Source organism: Chionomys nivalis, chromosome 5 (assembly GCF_950005125.1).
Source record: "Chionomys nivalis chromosome 5, mChiNiv1.1, whole genome shotgun sequence".
NCBI classification, from domain to species: domain Eukaryota; kingdom Metazoa; phylum Chordata; class Mammalia; order Rodentia; family Cricetidae; genus Chionomys; species Chionomys nivalis.
The window spans coordinates 26080776-26104631 of NC_080090.1; the positions used below are offsets into that span (position 1 = coordinate 26080776).

The 23856-nt window shown below is 46.9% G+C and overlaps 1 protein-coding gene across 9 annotated transcripts in view; it reads left to right on the forward strand.

The window, feature by feature from the left end:
• The window catches only part of Cacna1d (calcium voltage-gated channel subunit alpha1 D), a 300492-nt gene that overhangs the window by 204933 nt on the left and 71703 nt on the right, over positions 1-23856 (forward strand). For 5 of the 9 annotated variants that reach the window (XR_009057169.1, XM_057770881.1, XM_057770879.1 and 2 more), the window contains exons 10-20: positions 6922-7009; positions 7280-7339; positions 8333-8359; positions 11884-12044; positions 13273-13498; positions 13578-13785; positions 17589-17709; positions 21082-21196; positions 21671-21740; positions 22517-22583; positions 23171-23318. Coding sequence is in view for 8 of the 9 variants with exons in the window: in XM_057770881.1 (XP_057626864.1) it covers positions 6922-7009; positions 7280-7339; positions 8333-8359; positions 11884-12044; positions 13273-13498; positions 13578-13785; positions 17589-17709; positions 21082-21196; positions 21671-21740; positions 22517-22583; positions 23171-23318 (1291 nt within the window). In the remaining variant the exon portion in view is untranslated. The remainder of the gene's footprint in view (positions 1-6921; positions 7010-7279; positions 7340-8332; positions 8360-11883; positions 12045-13272; positions 13499-13577; positions 13786-17588; positions 17710-21081; positions 21197-21670; positions 21741-22516; positions 22584-23170; positions 23319-23856) is intronic. The other 4 variants (XM_057770882.1, XM_057770887.1, XM_057770883.1 and 1 more) reach the window with 1 other exon arrangement.

Sequence of the window (23856 nt, forward strand, 5' to 3'; positions counted from 1 at the left end):
GCTGTGCGGTAATGGAATTGCCTGTGTTCAACCTGAAGGGGTCACAGTGGCTGACTTGTTAAAGGAGGATAAGAAGAAAAAGAAGTTCTGCTGCTTTCGACGACGCAGGGCTAAAGATCACGGTAACTTGCTGAGGTGGACTTGCTCTTTGGAAGCTCCTTGCCTGACGTTTCTGGCGTTCTCTCCTTTCACATTGGCGTGAGCTGCATGTGTGGTGTGGTACTTTTGGAAGATGCCTATGTTGTTACTAACTTGAGTTCTCCGATGCCTGAACATGCTGTGTTCCTCTTTCTTTCCCCTCAAATGTGTGGCATTGCCACGATGGCATCTTTCTGTCTGGCCTGTCCCTATTAAGAAACAGCTGAAGCAAGTGAGGCAGCTCATTTGATTCACTGTGAATATTCTTAGCCTGGAAGACACCAGAATGCTATTCCTTAAACGATGTTCTTAAATTTAAAATGTTTAGAAACGCTAATGATGAAGAAAAAGAAATTCTAATGATGTTATTTGACTGTTTTTTTCCCCCCCAGGATGCATGTTTCAAATTTCTCTAGTCTCTGGCTCGTCTACCCCAGGCCGTGCTAAAGCTAGTAGTTGCAGATCAAAAAGACTGAGATCAAAAAGAAAAAAAAAAATCTAGGGAGACACGCATCTGTTCAGTGAGAATAGTCTTATTTGGGAAACAGTTAAATATAAAGTTATGTCTGAAATAATGTTGATGACTCCCCTCACCCAATCCCCCAACCCCTTGGCAAAGCAGTTAGAGCCATTATCATATAGATTTTTATGACACAAGCTGGGTCTTTGCCCAACTATCTGTGAGTCACTGCTGTAGTGAGACAACAGCACTGGCTTTACCTGGATAGACCTACCGGCTTTACCAGCCTGGTGCTAACACCAAAGTGGACCCCAGTCAGGAAGAGGAAGAAGCTTGAGAAGATATGGACTGTGGGGACAAACAGCCAGATGCTAGGGCAGAGGAGGGTCACAGTGCATGGTTTTCTCTGAGTGGTTACCACCTCCTGCAAGAATGCTGAACTCAGAGGTTAAGGGAAGTGGGGCGGTCTGATGGAGGCTGTGTTAGGGACCTGAAGGAGGGCAGGAATCATGGGACTGTCACATAGAAAGCACTTGACCCACGGTGCCCCAAAAGAGGACGGAAGGACAAACTCTGTAATGCTTAGACGTCAAGTTGAGCCAACGATGGATCTGACCTGTTTGGCTTTAGTCTTTATAGTGAGCTGATGATCAAGAGGGTGCTTTGGTGCTATTCCTAGGGGAGATACCGGCAAGAGGAGTGAGCCCTTCCTTAGCCCCACCCTCCTCAATAGCAGCTTGGGCTCCATGGCATACTAAGGATGCTTGTGAACGTCTGTTTTCTGTGATAAACAGAGAAAGGAAACTGGCTTCCTTGCATGAGAAATGGCCTCATATTGACGGGAACAAGGACCAGCTCTGCTGGTGACAGTGGGTCAGGAATCTTGCTAGGATGGTTGCACCACCTTTCTCACGGTTACAACAAAAGAGTAGTTTTCTAGGCCCAGTTCTTGCTTTAGACCCGGAAACCTTGGTCTGACCTTGACCCACATTTCCCAAGATGAGTATGGCTGCCTGTGTCAACAACATGTATTCGCACAAGCATGTTCCAGTGCCTTCAAGGGCCACCCGGGACCTCTGGAGTTTATCAGGCTTGTCACAGCACGGCACTGTGTTGTAATAAAAGCGGCAGGGCTGCATCCCCGGCACCCGGCCGCCCGCATGGCTTATGCCCCAAAATAATTACACGGAAACTGTATTCTTTTAAACACTGCCTGGCCCATTAGTTCCAGCCTCTTATTGGCTAGCTCTTACATATTGATATAACCCATTTCTAATATTCTGTGTAGCACCACGAGCTGGCTTACCAGGAAAGATCTTAACCTGCGTCTGTCTGGAGTGGGAGAATCATGGCGACTCATTGACTTGGCTTCTCTCTCCCAGCATTCTGTTCTGTTTACTCCACCCACCTAATGGTTGGCCTATCAAATGGGCCTAGACAGTTTCTTTATTAATTAACCAATGAAAGCAACAGATTAATACAAGACCCACCTCCATCATTTCCCCTTTTTCTGTTTAAACAAAAAAGAAAGACTTTAACTTTAACATAGTAAAATTACATATAACAAAACAGTTATCAAGCAAGAATTACAGTTACAATATTTATATCTACTTCATCTTTTATCATAACTAAGGAAAACTATAACTATCTATTTATTCTTCAACTCCATCAAAGACTCCAGAAGGATATAATATTACCTAAGTAAACAAGAAATAAGAAAACTCTAGAAATGACAGAGACATCTTGCTGCATGGACAGTCACCCAAAGTTCCTCTGTACCGTTGGAGCATCCATCTTCAGCCTACAGGCCCATAGTTTTCAGCAGACATTTCCATGAAGCAGGAAAATTTCAAAGACAGTTCAGTCACTTTCTGCTGTGTCCTGCAGAATGTCTCGTAGACTCTTTCATGAATCAGGAACCCCGAAAGACCATCTCACCTTTCGGCAAGTTCAGCAGTTCTTTTTTTGCGGGTTCTTTGTGTACAGTTTATGCAACAGTCCAGGCATGAGCAGTTTCATGCCCAAATGACTATCAAACTCCATAAGGAGCCTCTTCGATGCCCATCATCCTCTTGAAGTAGATTGGTGCTGCCAGGAGCAGACGTGTCTCATTGTCATGAAAAGCCCTAAGTTATTAAAATATTTTAAATGTCATATTCTGCAGTCTTTGAAAGATATGAAGAATGTCTATCTAATTGAAATATATCTCTATATATCTAGAAAATCTAACATGACTACAAGCTTGACTATTGATGATTATCCATTAACCTATATTTCTTAATTATACATATTTTTAAATGAACTACACAATCACAATACCTTAATCAAGATCAGAAATACATATACACATAACAAAATTGACCTTATAATCCATACCAATGCAAATTATTTATATCTATATCATATCCCCCTTTAAATGTAAAAGAACATTTATAAACCATATTTGGGAACATGGGCGCAGTTTTTTCTCTCCAAACTGCTTCCTGCTGAATGGGGGCGTCATTAATTAGGTCTTTCATGGTATAATCTCTGTGCCAGGGTCATCTCAGTTGGCAGTTGAGTGAAGTAATTTTTTGAGGGTGTTCACAGTAACCTTTCAGGAGGGCGTGGTCTATCATACCATATTGGGATAGAAGAAATCCACAGGGTCGCATCCTCTGTGAAAACAAAAGAAGACCCTCTCCAAAGCATCATATCCTTAGTCCCAAATTCTGAAATCATAATACCCTTATATCCATTCTGGTTTAGCTTGGCAGCCCATGTAATGAAATGTCTCTCTGTCCTTAGCTCCTTTACAGTCAAAAATTTTAAAGAAAACACAATGTACATAATCCAGACTCTCTGTGAATTTTCCATTTTTACGTGGCTTATTTTTCTTTATTTCTTTTAATCTATAACTATCTGTACTCTGTCTCTTTAAAGACTTTACCCTTTTTTTAAGACATTAACTTTATTCTTTATATATATTTTTTCTCTCTCTCAAGCCTACGTACATTCATCCAACAGTGTCTGAATCAGTTCTATTGTGAATCTGTAATTTTTTTACTATCCAGGAGCATTTCTTAAAATGTTAAGCACTTCTTAAAAACTTAAGTTGCACCATATACAGATAATACGGTACCGCCTGTGTCCTGCCCAGTCGAAACCTTAACTGTGCTGTTATTATGGTAATTACGGTAGTTCCTGCCTGAGACCAGCACAGTTCAGCATGGCGGAGCTGAGCCGCTCCTGCCTCAGAGCCATTTGGTGCCCCTGAGCCACATGCAGTTCCAGACACACAGCAGTCCACATTGCCCTCAAGCAAGCCATAGCACTTTACTCCAAATGCTCCATTCAAAAGCTCTGTCTCCAGCAGGAGCCAGACAGAGATCGCGATGGCGGCACAGCCCAGAAACCCGGCATTTTAAAAGAGCCAGTTTTTTCCTGTTGCTGAGTCAGGACAATTTCTTTGTGGCACGCAACCCACAAACAGCAAAAAGCTGTCTTAAATTCTCTCTGTGTCCTTTTTAAGCCCTCTCAGGTTTTATGTGGAGTTCATTAGCACGTTGGGTGCCACTCTGTTGTAATAAGAGCGGTGGACTAAGTTCCTAGCACCCGGCCGCCCGCATGGCTTATGCCCCAAAATAATTACACGGAAACTGTATTCTTTTAAACACTGCCTGGCCCATTAGTTCCAGCCTCTTATTGGCTAGCTCTTACATATTGATATAACCCATTTCTAATATTCTGTGTAGCACCACGAGCTGGCTTACCAGGAAAGATCTTAACCTGCGTCTGTCTGGAGTGGGAGAATCATGGCGACTCACTGACTTGGCTTCTCTCTCCCAGCATTCTGTTCTGTCTACTCCACCCACCTAAGGGTTGGCCTATCAAATGGGCCTAGACAGTTTCTTTATTAATTAACCAATGAAAGCAACAGATTAATACCAGACCCACCTCCATCAGCACTGCTCATTCTTGTCACGAAAATGATACGAAAACAGAAGAACTTGAGGTCAGCTCCCTTGCTCCTCGGGAAGGGAACCCAATTCTGCCGCTGACCAGTTGTGTGCCTCACTCACCTCTTGCTCTGCCCCAAACCCCAATTCCTTGAGAAGCTTTACCATCACAGAAGGAATGCTGAAAGGAATTCCCAAGTGGGGAAGAAAAGGGAACTGGAAAGGTGGCTCAGTGCTAAGCTACGTGCACATACGGCTTTCAGAGGTCTGGAGTTCGGGATCCCCCGCACTGACATGGTACAGCTCATACCCACATGTAGACCCAGCTCCAGGGCATCTCATGCCCTCTTCTGGCCACTTGCATACACAAGGCTCACATTTCCACTTACACACACACACACACACACACACCTGTGCAAGCTGCTGTTGTGGGTTCTGGAAGAAGAGGGGGCACTCACTGTGACTTGTAAGAAGCTGCCTTTGGGGGCTGCTGTGGCCAAAGGATCCAGGTCTCCTGGGGCTGGCTTAAGCCCTTCAGGAACTGCTCTATGTTGTGTTCTATTTCCTGAACATTGGGCTTGGAGAGGGGACTCAGAGTCAAGTCCTTCTGTGCAGGCAGCAGGACCCCTGACTACCCAGTAGGGTGGTGGACATTGGGGTGCTGCTTGGGCCCTGGGCTCCATGAAGAGCTTGGGGAGTAGCAAGAGACTCCGCTCAGCTGCTGGTACTGAAACCAGATTTTCTTGCTGATAGCAGGTCAGAGGTAAATGGATCTGGGAGAGATACTGTCTTACCGCTCAGGTAACTAAGCAAAGACACAACAAACATGAGTCCCGAGTTGAGCCCTAGGCTTTCTTGACCTCTCTTCTGGAGTCTTTGAGCTCACTGAAAGAAATGATCCGACATTAGCAGGGAATGCCATTCCCAAGTGCTGCCTGCTTGAACCCGCTCATAGACTGGTTTTTCAGCGTGTGTGCATGCGCATGTGCGTGCCTGCCTCTTAATTCATACATCTCACATATTTGGCTGAGAAACATCTTGTCTACAGATTGAAAGCTGATGGGGAAATCTCTGTACATTGGTTAAAGATGCTCCGTGTTGACCCAGCCTGAGAAATGTTGGTCCTTCATTTATTTTATGGAGTGCAGTTCACAGCGGCAGCCAGGCCCAGTACTGTGTTAAAGAGTGTAATCCGAGTCCTGGCTTCTACTCATCTGGCCTCTGCTTCTGAAACCTGTGCCTGAGTGTGCCTGTACTTAGCTGCTAAGCTTTCCACAGTTTCTTAAGTGTCTGCAAAAGGAAAGGGCTCGAGGATTTCCCTTTGTGCCCTTGGGAAACATGGCTCTCTGACCTCTGGGTCTGAGTCAGATCCCACCTTCATCCTTGTGGTGAGCTTTATCTGTCTCCTAAGCAGGGGTTGAGTTTTGTCGAGTCCTTGTTCAGGGAACTGCCTGTCGACAGGAGCAAGGCTTTCCTGTGGGTGGAGTAATCATTGTGATTCTGCCCCGGGAAAAAGATGTACACGTGTTTAGGTGGCTTCCCCATTTGCAGCCCCTCCCCCAGTAAAATCAGTTATCTCTTATATGAGAGCATCTTGCACAGACACCCGAGGTAGCTCCATTCAGGATTGTCCGTCCCTCACCCTCCAGGTGCCGCGTGTCAGATATTGGCTCAGGGGGATCCCTGAGCCTCCAGGCACTACCAGGTCAATTTTTACATTCTGCTACTTCTGAGGACCCTGATTTGGACACAGGGTTCAGAGATCTAGGACTGCAGTCCACCCTGCCCTGCTCAGTAGCTGGCAAGAACCCTCACCTGCTCTTAGCTCCAAGACCGTTTCTTCCTACTTCCTTTTGCTGGCTTATTTGGGACTTATCTTCTGCACGTTGACTTCGGTGAAACTCAGGTATCAGATCAACTTTCTTAGACTGAGTGACGCTCCTAGAGTTTGAAAAGTTTCTGTGCGTGACCTCAACATGCACCCCAGCCATAATAGCTTGTCTTCCGTGCGTTGTAAAAGCTTTAGTGTGAGCCACGACACTAACCCTTGATTCACAAGGAGGGCAGTAGGAACCGTTCCATACTGAGGGGTTTAGGTGGCTTCTATGTAAGTGCTGAGGTGGAGAGTTTAAGCCTGTCCCGGGCCTGGTGGCAGGGCTCAGTGTGGCACCTTCTTTTCTTGGAAGCATCTGGGCTGTCAGACTTGTCTCTTAAAGTCACCTACTGGCTTTCTCTGCATCTACAGGAAGCAAAGGCTCCCTACAGTAGAGAGACCTGGCTGCTCAGCCTTGTGCTCCTTCCTGGTTCCTGAGACTCTGCACCTGGCCCACCCCAGGGCGCATCATACCACAGCACACTGTCTCAAGCCTTCTTTTCTCCCCACAGCTAGCATGCCCACCAGTGAGACTGAATCTGTGAACACGGAGAACGTAAGTGGTGAAGGAGAGACCCAGGGCTGCTGTGGAAGTCTCTGGTGAGTGTGGAGGCTGCCTGTCCTCCTTGCCCCACAGTTTAGAGATGCTAATGCTGAGGAGACACCCCAGAGGGCATAGGAGTCTTCCGGCTCTGGTAGGAAAGTAGCTGGGTTCTAACAGGCTGCCTCCATCCCCTTGGTACCCCTCCCCTGTACCAGGCCTATTGGGGGCATCCCAGCATCTCACAAACCCATGCCTAGGAAATTGTCCTGCTAAGATAGAGCCTGGGGAGTGTGCTCCTTAACCCAGCCACCTGCTGTGTTCATTAGGTGCTGGTGGAAAAGAAGAGGCGCGGCCAAGACTGGGCCCTCTGGGTGTCGGCGGTGGGGGTAAAGGCCGAATTCTCCTTCTGGTTGGGTTTGGCATCTGTGCTGTGAAGGAAGAGCTTGAATGGCCGAGTTGCTGACTAGAATGTGCCACATACTCAAATTTTCTTTCATCCGTGGGGCCTTCCAACCTCATCTCCAGGAGCTGGAGGCCCCGCCCTCCGCTATTCACAGACCCTTGTTCTGGAGCCATGCCTGCACTACCCTTTCCTGACCACGAGGGGCACCATCCTATTAGGCTTCCAGGCTTTCTCTAGATGATTGGGCTGCAGTAGCGGGGGTTGGGGATGGCCGGCAGCAATGCCAAATGTGCTAAGAACTGCCTGCTTTGGGGAGCCCCGTGCTGTTTGAATTTGTTTGCTTCCCGCCTGTGTCCTTTCCATCTCATTCTTGTAAAGTCCAGGTGTCATTTTTAAGAGAACTCAACCTCATTTGGGGCAGAGTTTTATAAAAATGACACACTATGTTGTATGTCATAATGGCTCATGGAGTGATTTCACCTCTGTTCTCTTCCTGCTCTGCCCTCCCAATGAGGTGAATGGATTTGCCATCCCCATTTTACAGATGAGAACACTGGGCTTTTAGGGCGTGCTATGTCCCCATCCTCACCCATTCGGTGATCAGAGTAGCCGGGATGCGGTTCATACAGGAGCAGCCTCTCTACTGTTGAGTTGGGGGCTGCAGGTGAAAGAGGTCCTCCTGGCTTCCTCTGGGATGACAGGAGAAGGACCCCACATCTGGGCTGTTCCAGGGCCACTCTGGAAGGAAACCAGAGTTTTCTGTTGCCTGGGCTCCCAAGGGTGCTGCTTCACCCCCTCTTGGCAATACTAGTAGCACTTGGACATTTGCTCTGCCCTTAACCAGCTGGCCGGCTGTAGCACGGGGGACCAGAGTTCTGGCTTCTGTGCATGGCTTCAGCCCTCTCTGCTTCGGCGATGGGAGCATATGCTTAAGTCTTCCGAACGGGAGTCTGAACGTTGTTTTCTTCCCTTTCAGTCAAGCCATCTCGAAATCCAAACTCAGGTCAGTATCGTCTTTCCATTTTTATCATTTACCCCCTGAGAGCTAGTGTTGGACTTTCTATGTTATGTTTTAAATTCTAACTTTTACATGGAGTTAATTGGTCTAGACTTGAGTTTAAACATGTACCCCAAATTCCAGTCAGTCTAAGTATTACCACCCTGCCTTGGGGAAGCAGGACAGGGGAGTCAGAGCCTGTAAACCAGCAGAGCACAACACGTGAGCAATGTTCTGCCTTCTTGCCCACCCTCCCACCACTGCTCACAGGTTTTCCCTACAAGACAGTCCAGGAAGACATCCAAGGCACCTGGTAGTATTCCGTTCCTTGACCTGGATGCAGGCTATGTGTTCACTTTATAATGTCATTGAACCCTGTGCCTGCATTTTGTGTACTTTCTCCTATATATTCTTTATTAATTACAGCATTTTCCTGCTATACACAAACAGTAGGCCAAGCCTAAATGTAACACCCAAACCTATAGAAACTCTAGAAGAAAACAGGAATAAAAGCATTGTGACCATGGGTTAGGTGAAGATTTCTTAAAATTCATTGATCCATGTTAGAAAAAAAAAGTGATAGATTGGTTCCCCATAAGAATTAAAGCGTTTACCCGGGTGGTGGTGGCACACACCTTTAATCCCAGCACTTGGGGAGCAGAGGCAGGTGGATCTCTGTGAGTTCGAGATCAGCTTGGTCTATAAGAGCTAGTTCCAGAACAGGCTCCAAAGCTACAGAGAGACCCTGTCTTGAAAAACCAAAAAAGAATTAAGTCTTTTGACTTTGTTTTATTATAAAATAAAAAGATAAGTCACAAACTTGATAAAAATGTTTGCAAACCATATTTGATAAAAGACTAGTATCCAATATAGAGAGAATACTATGTAAAGATAGTGTCAATGACAGAACAGCCATGTAAAACTAGAAAGAAGGTTCCAGCACGCAAGTCAGAAAGAAGAGAAAAGCATGCTATAGAAGCATGTGAAATGAACATGGTTTACTCGGAAAATGCAAGTTCAACAATACTACTGCATACTGATGCAAGTAGATCAGATTCAAATGTCTACTGATGCCAAGTTCTGACAGGGATGCTGGCGGGTATTTTTATGCAGCGCTGGCAGGCATGTTAAATGGCATTTATTAATTTCTCACAAAATTACATTCATGATATGACATAGCAATTCCAACTCTAAGGTATTGATGTAAGAGAAAGACATATGTAATAATTATACATGTTTATAGTGGTTTGAGCAGATCAATTGTGATTTATCCATAAGGTGTAGGACTTCTCAGTGATAGGAAGAAGGGAAAACAATTCTGAGAAGGTCACTGAGATGGCTGAGTGTTGAAGGTGCCCGCTGTGACCTGAGTTCTACCCCAGGACATACATAAGTGGAGGAGAACCAGCCCAATAGAGTTATTTAACCACCACACAACATAACTCATGTGCGTGTATACACACACAATAACGTTAGGTTTTTAAAAATTACTGATAATATAGCAACACTGATGAATCTCAGAAGCATTTGGGTAAGGAAAAAAAAAAGCCTCAAAAGGTTGTCTATCACGATTCTGAAACAGAACAATGGGCATAGAAGACAGACCAGCAGTGTTGCTCTGGGGATGCGGGCCATGAGCAAGCACAGAGTGATGGAAGTGTCCTACAATCTGACCAAGTGTAGACGTAAAAGGAATAAACTTGCCACGTGTAAATCGTATCTCAACCTGACTTTGAGTCAGATTTTAGAGTTGTTTTGTTGGCCTCTGTTACCAGACCGTAGAAAGGCTTCCGAATCTGTCCCTACTTCTCATCTTCTGCCTCAGCTTTTGACATCCCTTCCTAGATCCACACCCACATGGACTCAATGACCATACCACACTGTCCTGTTTACATAGGTGTCTTGCCTTGGTGCCTTCACCTCCAGGGTCTTTGGCCTGATGTCTCCTCTCGGGAGACCTTCCACTGCCCGTGGAGAGCTCTTGCTCATTAAGGTCCAGCCCAGCTCTTTGCTTTGCAGACAAGTACTTCTCCCTGTGCCCCACCTTCCATCTGGGGATGGACATGTGTGAATTTGCAGTTATCATTTACCTGTAATGCTTCATGCGTATTAAGGCCAACAACCCTGGAAAAGTGCCTTTGCAACCCCATTTTACTAGTGTCAGGCACCCACATAGCCAGTGTTCAGGAATGCAGGCTTCCTACCACCCACACATAACTGAGCACAGGAGAGTCCATCCAGTAGTGCTGCATGTTTCCAGGGGATATGACACTGAGTCTTCTAGATGTTGTAGTTGCTCGTACCTTGTCACTACTGTGCAAGATAAACCCACCATGCATAGCCTTTTGGGACCACCTTACTTATGTGTGTAGGGTCACGTGTCCCGGGAGAGCTCAGCTGTAAGCTGTTAGAGTCCTCAGAAGAGTTGTCTGTGCTGCTCATCCTGCTTCCAGATGCTCTTCATCCCATCGGAAGCTGCAGAGCAGAAGAAAGCACAGCACAACTTCCCGGGTCCAGGTCTATGTGAAACCGCCCAGTGCCCATCCTTCGCTGGCTTCCTGGGTTGCAAGTGTTTAGCACAGCCACACAGTTGAGTCAGCCAGGGTCACACTGAAGCAGCCTAGATGTCCCTCCTGAGTCGTGCCTCTAGAGGAAATGCCCTCTTGATGGACACTAAGACAGCATGGCCAGAAGAGAAGGGACTTGAGACCCGGCTGGTTCTTCCCTGCGCTCCATGTTGCTGAGCAGCAATCTCTGGTGCCTAACTGTCCCCTTATGACAAGGAGATTGGGAGTGTTTCCCAAAAGGAGACAGGCAAAGGGAGAAAATGTCTTCCCTAATTACAAACAGAGACGGAAGGTGGGCGGGGACATGTCACGTGTCTGTTTGGGTCTGTTGGTTTTATTCTTATGAAAACACGATTCAATATTGGATCTGCTCCTAAAGGTATATTTTGAGCATTGCTAGTTAGAAAGGGCACCTGATGACTCAGCCTGAGACACACGTCCCACTCGGCTTTGACACTCACAAGGCCCCAGAGGGTTACGGTCATGGGTGGCTCTGCCACCTAATACGTTCTGATAATGATAAGCTGCTACACAAATACATATAATAAGCTGAGTGGTTCTGCCCCTCTGCCCTTAATAGATCATGTGCCCTATGGCACCCACAAGATCTCTGTGTGTGTCCCAGTGCATCTTGAATCTGCACGTGAGTCTGTGGAAGTCTAGATTCTTTAACCCACTTGCAGGCGTTACATGCACGTTATATACCACTGTATATGTCAGATCCTGGAGTTATTCATAGCAGCAGGGAAGTGATACCAAAATTCGTCCAAGATGATACTGTTGAGCGCTGCATGTGAGGACCAACAGTTTTTACATGGGGTCTGTTCCCGCCTGTGCTGTAGCTCGTTCTTTCTGTCCTAAGCCGTCTAACGTGTACCTCTCCTATTGCTCAGTAAAGTTTATTGGCCTCTGAGATGCCATCTTTGTCCGTGGTCTAGGGAGCAATGTTTACTTGTTTTTCAGCCGGCGCTGGCGTCGCTGGAACCGATTCAACCGCAGGAGATGCAGGGCTGCCGTGAAATCTGTCACGTTTTACTGGCTGGTGATCGTCCTGGTGTTTCTCAACACTTTGACTATTTCCTCTGAGCACTACAATCAGCCAGACTGGCTGACACAGATCCAAGGTACGGCGGGAAGGTGCTGTTCTTCTTTTGTTCTGAATTAGAGGTGCCTACAGATAATTGCTATTCGGTATTATCCAAGCAACGTGTAATGGGGTAGTAGAACATTCCAGTTAGAATTAAGAAGTAGTAGGACAATTCAGATTCAGTGAGCCCCACCCCAGAAAAGGTGTCTTGCCTGCATTGTGCAATATCAGCTAACTTACACCACAACCTTGAGATAGCCCAGCACCCAGGAATTTTGGAGCTGATACATACCTCTTCCTGGCACATTGGAAGCTTTATCCCCACTTTAGTATTTTTGGTAGGTGATTTCGATTCTGCAGCTTTGGATGGCCAGAACTGGGGGGCATGGAGGTCATCCCCGGAAGAGCCCTTTCTAGACTGGACAGTTTTGAACTCTTGAGTTGTCTTTCTGTATATTCGCTTCTGCTGCCGTTAGTCTACAATGTTTGTTGCTAGTGACAAATCACTTTGGGACTTTGGAGATGGCTCAGTAAAGTGTCTGCTGTACGAACATGAAGGCCTAAGTTCAGATCCCCAGACCTGGTCACCCATGTGAAAAGCTAGGCATGGCAATGTATGGTTGTAACCCCAGCTCTGTGTGATGGACAGAGACCAGGGGGTCACTGGGACCAGCCTGTTTTCAGTGAGAGGCCCTGCCTCAAGGGAATAAGGCGGGGAGTAGTCAAGGAGACCATGCAGCATCTTTATTTGCCTCCTTCACATGTTCACACAACCCTCCCCCCACACACACGCACACACACACACATGCTGATTAACCACACATATGCACACGTGAACACACACACCACACTTCCGCATACACAGAGAGAAAGAATATAAATCAATAAAAATAAAAACTGACATTAGGATGCCACAAGTGGTCACTCCTCAATATCAGGTTTTATTATTTTTCTTTATTTATTTTCTCTCTATATGGGGGAAGGTATGTGCGTGGTCTCAATGCACAATCGTAAAGGTTTAGTGTTGGGAGGCTCAGGGACTCATGTGATAACTGTCTCTACCATTCATAGTCAGTGAAATGGAGGCCCAGAGAATGCAAGTGACTTCTCCAGACTCACATGGGTTATGGCCAGCAGCAATAAGGATGGCCCCTGTTGCCAGCGCAGCAAAGAGGCTGGGGAGAGGCCTCGCCGTGTCTGCCCGGGCACTGATGGAAAGGAGGTGGTGGGAGGGTGAGGAACATGCCTGTGCTTTGTCTTTCCAGATATTGCAAACAAAGTCCTCTTGGCTCTGTTCACCTGTGAGATGCTGGTGAAGATGTACAGCCTGGGCCTCCAGGCCTACTTTGTCTCTCTCTTCAACCGGTTCGACTGCTTTGTGGTGTGTGGGGGGATCACTGAGACCATCCTGGTGGAGCTGGAGCTCATGTCTCCTCTGGGGGTCTCTGTGTTCCGGTGCGTGCGCCTCCTGAGGATCTTCAAAGTGACCAGGTAAAGATGTGGGTGCCGCGCCGGTGTGTGCTTGGTTGAGGTGATGGTCACTGGGTTTACCCCCTGCCTTATCTTGTAGGCACTGGACTTCCCTGAGCAACTTGGTGGCGTCCTTGTTGAACTCCATGAAGTCCATCGCTTCGCTGCTGCTGCTGCTCTTCCTCTTCATCATCATCTTCTCCCTGCTGGGCATGCAGCTGTTTGGTGGCAAGTTTAATTTCGATGAGACCCAGACCAAGCGAAGCACCTTTGACAACTTTCCCCAGGCACTCCTGACTGTGTTCCAGGTGAGCCCTCCCCACTGCCTCCACCCCGGAAGCTCTTGTGAGTGGAAGTCAGAGAGACAGAACCTTTGCCTTCTTGAATTTGCCTACAGCTCAGTAAGACACAAGGATGCCATTTTATCAATCATTCTCATCCCATGGTCCTCTGGGGCAGAATTTTATGTCATGTAACTTATTTTATAGTATCTTCCACTACCTATGTGATATGACAAACCAAAACACTTTTGCTTGGTGTTATGAGACCTCTGGGAACTAAACTCTAAAATCCTCTTGCCATTCATTAGTTTGTTTGCTTTTTTTATATATCATGAGGCATGTTTGTAATCCATTATAATAGATTAAAGCCAAGAAGTGAATTTGGAAGCCATATCTGGAATGTCTTGATATGTAGTCAGGGGAATCTGGGTGGTAGGGGCTGTGCCAGTCTCTGCCCTTGGCTTGTAGGCTCTGAAGACAGTGTCCCATCGGGGCCCTGTCACTGGAAAAGCAGCACGCAGTGCTACCTGTGGGCTGGGTATACTGAGCCCTCCTCCCGTGCTCTCAGCTGGGCCCCTGCTGTGGTCAGAACCTGACAGGTTAGCTCCCCATGCCATCCACCCCACCAGATTTCTCTGTGATATCAGCAAACATCTAAATGTCTAGTCCTGAGGAAGAGACAGGAAGTGTCACGGGAAGGGCAAGAAACAGGTATTATAATGGCTTTCCCTGGGCTCACATCTGTGACTTTGATAAGTCACTTATCCTTTTCTAAAGGAGCAGAGTCTAGAGAGAATGATGAAGGTCTCACATGGTCGTTTGAGATTCACAGAATCACAGTGTAAACATTCTGCTTCTCACAACCATTTTCACCCCCAAGAAGTTTTTTTTTCTAATAACCCTATGTATATTGGTGTGTTTGGGCATTCGTGTGTGTGTGTGTGTGTGTGTATACAAATCAAACTATTGCTTGTAATGAATCATAAAGAATGAAAAAAACTTTATGCCTAAACACTCTCACTCTCTCACACACACAAAATTTAAAAAAAATAAATTTAAAAAATTTTAAAGAGCACATCTTTGGTAAACATACATTTTCAACATTTATTAAATATAAATACAAATTTGCATACTAACCTATATAATAAATAAAGAAGTCTTGGGCTTAGGTAAAGTTGGTAAGAACCTGCCACATATGAGGACCTGTGTTTGGGTCCCCAATACCCACATAAAAGGCTGGGCATGGCAGTTCCTATGGTAATCCCAGTATGGGGGAGCACAGTAGAGACAGGAGGGTCCCTGGAGCTCATTAGCCAGACAACCTAGCCAAATCAGTAAGCTCCAGCCAGTGAGAGAGCCTGTCTCAAACCACATGGTGAAGAGTAACTGATGAAGACACCCGACATTGATGTCTGACCTAGACCTGCTTGTATACCATATGAACATGTACAGACACATACAACACACACACACACACACACACTGAATACTGAAAAATGTACAGCATAGTCATCAATTTTCAGATTAATGATATTTTGATTTTATAATCGTCCTCTCCTAGAATGTCGGTTAGCATAATTATGCACTCTACAAAACAGCAGAAGCATGTTTAAAGCCCTTTACAGAAACGTCTGCAAATTCTATCGTATTTTATATAACAAGTTGTTTTGTTGTTGCTTTTACAAATTTCAAACCATCAACTGAAATAGAAATTTTTAAAATCAAATGTTCGAATACAGTCCAGTTCAAAGTTACCCTACTGTGAGAGCGACCTGGAGAGGAGCTGTGCTAGGAAAACAGTGCGCGGCTCTGTTTTCTGCAATTAAGCGCATGCGTTTCTGTAAGGGCAGAAAACCTCACATGTGCGCTGGAAACACTGCTGTTCACAGCCTGTAGGAGTCTGCAGTGCAGGCCGCGGGAGCCCAGGCCGCGGGGTCCAGGCAGGGTCCAGGCAGGGTCCGTTGGCACTGTATGGGATGAGAGCGTGCCCAGTGCTCAGTGGGCATACTGTGAGTTCAGACCTAAGGCTGATGGACGTTGTGCAGTGCAGCTTGGGTGACTGCTTCCAGGAGCATCTCAGGCCCATTGAAGATTTGATTTTTGAACTCATCTTTGCTGTGTGTTCAGAAACCTTTGACTCTTTCCAGGGCCTTTATGACCTCCTGCCACTTAAGTGACCTCGTAGGAAGTCACACCCCACAGTTTGAAACCCACGATAGACTGCAGTCTTTCTGTAAATTATTTAAAAATTGTGGCTGCTGGTTAGTTACTATTTTTCTCATTTCTTTTAGGAAACACATGTTTCCTTTTCTTGCAATACATTCATATGGCACAAAATGTAAGTGTTACAAAAGATTCCACCCGGCCACCAATTCTTCCTGGGTGGTAACCACTCCTCACCAGGTTCCCGAGTACTCTTAGATAGAGGGTTGCTCATGGTCATCCCTCCTGCTTACTGTAGAGAGTTGGCACAGGGGGTCGCCTAGTCCACATACTGTCTGGAGCCTTGTTTTAGTTTGCTTTTATCGTTTGGAAATGGGCCACCTATTTGACCCATAGAAGTGACACCCTCCTTCCAAAACCATCATAACGATGAGTGTGAGCTGCCATTGCTTGCATGACCAATCCCTTCCCAGCGCTCTGGTGGATGGGTCTGAATACACAGGATACACTAGGCGTGTGTAAGAGAGCAGATGTGCAGAACATGTCCTCCATGTGGGACTTCTGGGCAAATGGCCTTCCTCGTATTTGGTCCCCTGACAATGCTCTGCTTATAGTGGAATTTATTTACCCTCGGGCAGCAGCGTGGAGGCAGCCTGTGCCTCCCTCCTTCCCTTTGCTAGGTGGGTGTTTATCCTTCATAATTGCTGCCAGCCTGACAGGCGAAATGGTGTCTCTTTGTAATTTTCTCAGGAATGAAGTCAGGAGCCTCTTTTCTAATTATCTGCCCATTTGCTGTCAGATTCTGGTTTGCATAGAAGATACACTCTCTTCCAAGGGGGGTAGCATTTTAAAAACTGCAGTCTGTATTTATCTGATTGGATTTCAGAATGGACTGGATTACCAGGTATCATCAATAGAGAAGATTACATTTGCAACTGATTATTTCCACTCGAGATAGTTTATACACGTTCATGTGACAGAATTCTCTGGTTCTGAAAATGGATAAAGTTCCCTGTCTCTGAAGGCCATTTGCTGTGTGGTATACTACGTACTGAGTAAAATGAATGAGAAGAGCCTACAGTCAGGGTCTCCAGGAATATCAGTGAGTGGAGAAAAGCCAGTTGTAGAAATATGGTATGCTTAAAAGCATAAGAAAAGATACCAGTGGCCCCTCTCTCTCATTCTCTTCTTCCTCCCTCCCTCCCTCCCTCCCTCCCTCCCTCCCTCCCTCCCTCCCCCCAGCTGTGTGTGTGTGTATTTTAATCTATAAGTAAAGGCACCAGAAAAACAAGTAACAACATCACTGAAAACAACACAAGAAAATCACAAGAGAAAAACAACTGGGCAGTGGTGGTGCACGCATTTAATCCCAGCACTTGGGAGGCAGAGGCAGGCGGATCTCTGTGAGTTCAAGTCTGATCGATAGAGTAAATTTCAGGACAGGCCCCAAAGCTTCAGAGAAACCCTGACTTGAAAAACCAAAATAATAATAATGATGATGATGATAAATGTTGAAGCTTCAACAGGATAGCAGATGGATCCATTTCACTGTGAGCTGGGCTATGAAAAACACCGGAGGTCAGCGTTACCAGTGTCCTAGAAACTCTGGCATAGCAGCTGTGGTTTGAGGCATCTGCCCGTGTCTGACCCAAGCCTTGTCTTCTCAGATCCTGACAGGCGAAGACTGGAATGCGGTGATGTATGATGGCATCATGGCCTATGGAGGCCCATCCTCTTCTGGAATGATTGTCTGCATCTACTTCATCATCCTTTTCATCTGTGGCAACTGTATCCTTCGGAACTACCAGGACTGTGTGATCCCCAGCATTGTCTTGTTCTCTCTGAATTTTCTGGTGCTTGTGATGATGGGAGCAGCTTTAGGGGTAAGGAAGACAAGTGCCTTCCCCTTCTTTAGCTCCATGCTGCCTTTCTCTCCACATGGCCAATGGGAGCCATATAGTCTGAGTCACACAGGAACAGGCGCCGATACAGGTGCTGGTAGATAAAGGGTTTCATGTCATGTCTCCACACAGGACAAGCAGAGAAGCCTGATGTTTGTTTATGATTATTTATGTCACTGGGGGGTCATGGCTGCATCCTTGTCACCCAGTGAGAGCCCCCTGGTGGATTGTTGCTGTTGCTGTTGCAGTTTTGTTTTTTTTGTTTTGTTTTGTTTTGTTTTTCGAGACAGCGTCTTTCTGTAGCTTTGGAGCCTGTCCTGGAAGTAGCTCGTCTAGACCAGACTGGCCTCAAACTCACAGAGATCTGCCTGTCTCTGCCTCCTGAGTGCTGGGATTAAAGGCATGTGCCACCACCGCCTGGCTGGATTGTCACAGCCTTGCTTTGCTCACTTGTCTTCTATATCCTGGCATGCGACCATTCTCTGGCTTGGTTGATTCCTCTTCCCTTCTGAATGGATCCTAGACCTCAGCAGTTGGCTGTTGGGTCACTTCATTTACCACCTCCACCAGCCCCTTCAGGGTCTTGTAAAGTTTGGTTGCTGTGTCTGTTTTCTCTCTGGCTTCTCCATGCCTAGCAAAAGCCCTACCATATGAAGAATCTTCTTACCTGTGGCAAATAAGCATGTGTACAGACATGAGCACCCATGTAATAAGCATGTGTACAGACACGAGCACCCATGTAATAAGCGTGTATACAGCCACAAGCACCCATGTAATAAGCATGTGTAAGACACGAGCACCCATGTAATAAGCATGTGTATAGCCACGAGACCCATGTAATAAGCATATGTACAGCCACGAGCACCCATGTAATAAGCATGTGTACAGACATGAGCACTCCCTGTAATAAGCATGTGTACAGACATGAGCACCCATGTAATAAGCATGTGTACAGACACGAATATCCCGTGTAATACGCATGTGTACAGACATGAGTACCCCATGTAATAAGCAGGTGTACAGACACAAACACCCCATGTTTTCCACCCTTCTGATTTAAAAAGTCCTACTATGAATGAGTCCCTAGTGGTCCACATCTCTGGAGTCCATCCATCTCTGTGTTCTCTAGCCCTCCACTGGACTTTCTTCAGGGTGGAGACCCTAGTGCCACCTGCCCTGCTGTCCTTACGGGCAGTGCTTTTCTCTGCATGCCCACCACATCTCTGAGTCCCCTGGGCTCAATTCTAGTGCCCTATTCTCCCGGGAGCTCCTCTGAATTCACCTCAGACTTTGTCCATGCCTGTTGTTGGTGTGCAGAGTCCACTGTCCACTGAGCTTCAGTGGACAGTCCTCTTCCTCCCAACCAGAGGACAGCTTCCTGGGTCGGAAGTCGCACAGAGGCCTGTGAGGACACGGATAGGTTTCCTCCAGACTGATGATAGCCTCTCCGGGGTCTCCTGCCACTGCTCTCTGGTTCCATGTTGAAGCTCTTTGGAGTGTATGTCACCATACTCGGTCCTTAAAGAGCTGGTTATGTTGTCGGTCTCCAACTGGAACAGATGCTCGCTATATCATGTTTCCTCCCATCCCCAGTGCCCAGCAGGGCTGGCCTGCCCGAGGTGCTCTGTCTTTCTGAATGAGTCCACAGCACACCCCTGTTTAGGAGGTCTGGGCCATGCCTCCGAATGCAGGTGATATAGTGATCCAGATTTTTGCTCCACTTCCCAAAAGTTTAGTGTCGTTTCAAGGCCAGGAATGGGATTATCTCTTCTTAGAGACGTGCTTGATACAGCTCTTGCCAGGGCTGACCCTGTCTAAGCCACCATTGCAAAGCCTGTCTGAGGAGCTTCCGTGTTTCCCATGCTATCTCTAGCCCAGGTGGGGTGCTTTCCCCAAGTTTCAGCATGTTTCCGTCCTCTTGAAAGACTTAGGCATGGCATCCATTGCAGCAATCTTACCATTAGGCCCTTGTTAGCTTTCACTGATATATGTGTTCAGCAGCCCACCTGGAAGTTTCTAATACACAGGGTACACGGGGCCACAGTCTACTGCTCCTGTCTCCCCCTCCCTGCCCCTGCTATAGGCTGAGCATCAGGCTTAAGGAAGCAGCCACCCAGCACAAGACCTTCTCGTGGATGATGCTCAGCTCCCTAGGCTCCTCAGTTCATAAATACTAGTGAATAAGGATATAACCGCATCTTCTGACTCGTGGTCTCAGTAGAAAAACTTTTGTTTTTCTAAAAGTGTAGTGGGAGCTGCGGTGGGCTGCGTTCTGGCTGCCCCGGCTCCTGGCTCCCGCATGGCTTCCCGCCACCCAGCTAGCTTATGCCCCAAAATAACAACAGACAAGCTGTATTCTTTTAAACACTGCCTGGCCCATTTTTATTCATGTGTGTAGCACCTTGAAGTGTGCTTACCAGGAAGATTCTAGCCTACGTCCATCCTGGGTCGGAGCTTCATCGCGTCTGCTCTGGAGCACACCGGCATGGCGTCTGCCCCAGAGAGGAGAGGAAATGGCATCTGAGCTCACTTCCTCTTCCTCCCCGCATTCTGTTCTGTTTACTCCACCCACCTATGTTCTAACCTATGAGGGCCAAGCAGTTTCTTTATTATTTAACCAATGACCTTCCTCCATCATAAAAGCTCTACAAAACACGCAATCAGTTTTATAATTTCAAAATTTAAAAGCTTATTTGCTTGATTCATTATCGTTTGCAAAATTATGTTCAACCCCGAGTCTAGCCGCAGTGGGGCCTTCAGAACCCAGCCTAGCCACCCCTGGCAGGAGATCTAGCTTACCATCCACAACGGGTATCTGCAGACTGAAGAGTTAAGGAACCGACCACAGGCTCAGGAGCCCATGTTAGAGGAGAAAGCCTCCTGCTATTTTGTGCAATGAGATTATTGTAATCACATGTGGCCTTTGAAGGCCTCTGGTTTGTGAAGGAATCCCTTGAATATGTATGTTACAATGTATGCTTTCAAAGAGAAGAAGTCACCTGCGCTCCATGAAGGTATAGCAGTATAGCAAGGAGACAGCAAAATGTGTGATTCAGTGGGTCTCTGTGGATATCCAGAATAGGTATCTGTGCTTTTCCCTTGTTTTTAAAGGTGGGATTTTACCAGGTTCTCCAGTTGTACTGAGTATCACTCTAGGGTCAGTCACCCGCTCCCAGCCCCCACAAGCAGAGGGGTGTGACATTGCCATCATCAACTGCTGCAGTTAAAAACACTTTGTACCTTAAGATTTTCAAATCAGATATCCTGCTGAACGTGTTCTTGGCCATTGCTGTAGACAACTTGGCTGACGCTGAAAGTTTGAACACTGCTCAAAAAGAGGAAGCTGAAGAAAAAGAAAGGAAAAAAATTGCCAGGTAATCCTGTTTGCACTGAGGCGTTTCCCCAGAGGTGCTAGGAGCGCCCAGCCATGCTGCAAGGGGTGCTGGGGACTCAGCCATGCTTCCCAAGAGCTGAGTTGATTATGGGTGACCACATGGTACCAAGTGAAGAGAAGGGACTCCTAGGTAGAAGCCAGGCGTGTGACTCTTATCCTCAGAGTGAAGAACAGAAGTCACGCATCTCTGCACTTAAAGAATCCCTGCAGTGAGTTTTGGTGTCGTGAATTAAATGATACGTCCAGTGCTGATTAGCTCTCGGCCGAGGATTTTAATAAGATGAGCTGTGGAATGGCTCTGTTGCGTTCAATGAACAGGAAGCCCCAGGGCTGTGTTGCCCTACCGTCTTGTCATCAGTGTTTCCTCATCCAGCACTCTTGATTCAGGATCCTGGCTAGCCCTTCAGTACACAGCAGTGTGGTTATTCGGTTTCTTGTGTTCTTTTCTCTGTAGAAAAGAAAGCCTCGAAAACAAAAAGAACAACAAACCAGAAGTGAACCAGATAGCCAACAGTGACAACAAGGTATGTTTCCAAAATAACTTCTCTGTGTGATTCTTACCACTTACACCGTGAAAGCAGCTTTGAGTGGAACATTCTGCTGTGGAAAATACAGCCTACAGTATAGGAACTGAGGTTTCTGATTGAGTTAGAGAAGGAGATGATTTGCCAACATTACACCGTAGGATGTGGACATTTGAGCAGTTGGGCGACTTGTTTTGTTTTGAATTGCAACTACATGGTCAGATGTAACCCATGGTTGTGATTCTGTTAGTGTCCTCTTAGTGGGGGATACAGTCAGGGGTTTTAGTAGACGACTGTTCTCAGACATGACCTTGGAGTCCAGGTGTGCTGAGAGGCTTCAAGGCTGCACTATCAGCTTCATCACACTTGTGGCAGCTCTGGACATTTCTGTGATGTGTTTGTTCGTCGAATTGATAAATCCCAATCAAACACTAGACTACCTCCATATATCACAGTCTAATTGAGAGACAGGAGTCTAGATATGGTTCTCACACAGTGTATGTGCCTGCACTGGCATAGCAAAAGGAGACTTACAGACACTGCCCACTGACTGGGACCCGAGCAGTGGCCTATCTCTTTCCTGCTCTTGGGCCTTTTGACTGAAGCAGAATCTCTGACTGCTAGCTCTGCACATGTATGTGTGCATGTGAGCACATACACACACACACACACACACATTCACGCATAAGAACCCTCATACTGCCGAATGGTAGACCGGCCCTCTTGACTTTGGCCCTTTGAAGCACATTAAGTCAGCATTCCCTCTCCTGTCCTAGGTTACAATTGATGATTATCAGGAGGAGACTGAAGATAAGGACCCTTACCCACCCTGTGATGTGCCAGGTATGTGGGGCAGAGAGGCTCAGAGGTTTGAAGATAGGGGATGAGGAGTCCACACACTGGGCTGCTGAGGCCACCAAGGTCATGGCCCCATTGTCTTAGAGAGCAGATTAGCTCTGCTTTTCCCCAAAGTCACAGGTAGCACAGATGGACTTAAATCCCGGGTTGCGGAAGAGGAAGAGGGACAGATAGGCACAGCTCTTGCTGGAGAAATGGTTGTCGGGTGTCAAAGCCTGAGGACAAGCAATGCCTGTGACTGGAAATCCACAGATTTTCCAGCTAAAAGTGAGCAAGGGGGTGGTGGGGAACCAGACAGATGTTGGGAGGATGGCAGGGAGGCTTTCACCAGTGTCTGTGGCCATACTGTGCCCTGGAGGATGCCTCCTTCCCATGTTTCATAGCTCAGTGCACCAGACGTAGATGGGTGTTCCACCCATGTGCGTGCAGCTGTACTCTGAAGGAAAGGGGAGGTTTCCATTGCTGGAAGCAGTAGATGTCAACGTGTAAGCCACGTTTTAATGTGACATTGAGAACAATAGTTCAGACCCATATGTAATCTTTCACACCTATAAAAGCCATTCCATTTAAAGTAGGTGAAGAGGAAGAGGAAGAAGAAGAGGATGAGCCTGAGGTTCCTGCTGGTCCTCGTCCTCGCAGAATCTCAGAGTTGAACATGAAGGAGAAGATTGCACCCATCCCCGAAGGAAGCGCTTTCTTCATTCTTAGCAAGACCAACCCGTAAATACTTTCTTCCTAATTCCATTGCTGCCATCTCTCTACAGTGACTCTTGAGGGTAGTGAGGGTGGAGTAAAGAAAAGTGTTTCACTGCCCCCCTCTGATCCTGAGTGTTCCTGAACCCCACAAGTTCCCCTCAGCCCCTCCTCTCTTCCTTGCCTTAGACATGCATTTAACCTGAGGAAGTGTCCCGTTCCCGTGGGGGTGTGACAGAGTCCTGGAAGGAGCATGCTCTAGAATCCCTACCCCCACCTCGCTACACGGGAAGAGCCACAGGGCAGTGTCTAGCTCAGTAAGGCGTTATGATGGGGTCCATAGCTCTCCTGATGTGTACACTGGCCACCTCTGGCACACTAGTGGATCTCGTCTTTTTTTTTTTTTTTTGAGAGAGAGAGGGTTTCTCTGTAGCTTTGGAACCTGTCCTGGAACTAGCTCTTGTAGACCAGGGTGGCCTCGAACTCACAGAGACCCACCTGCCTCTGCCTCCTGAGTGCTGGGATTAAAGGCACCACCGCCACCAGGCTGGATCTTGTCTTAATG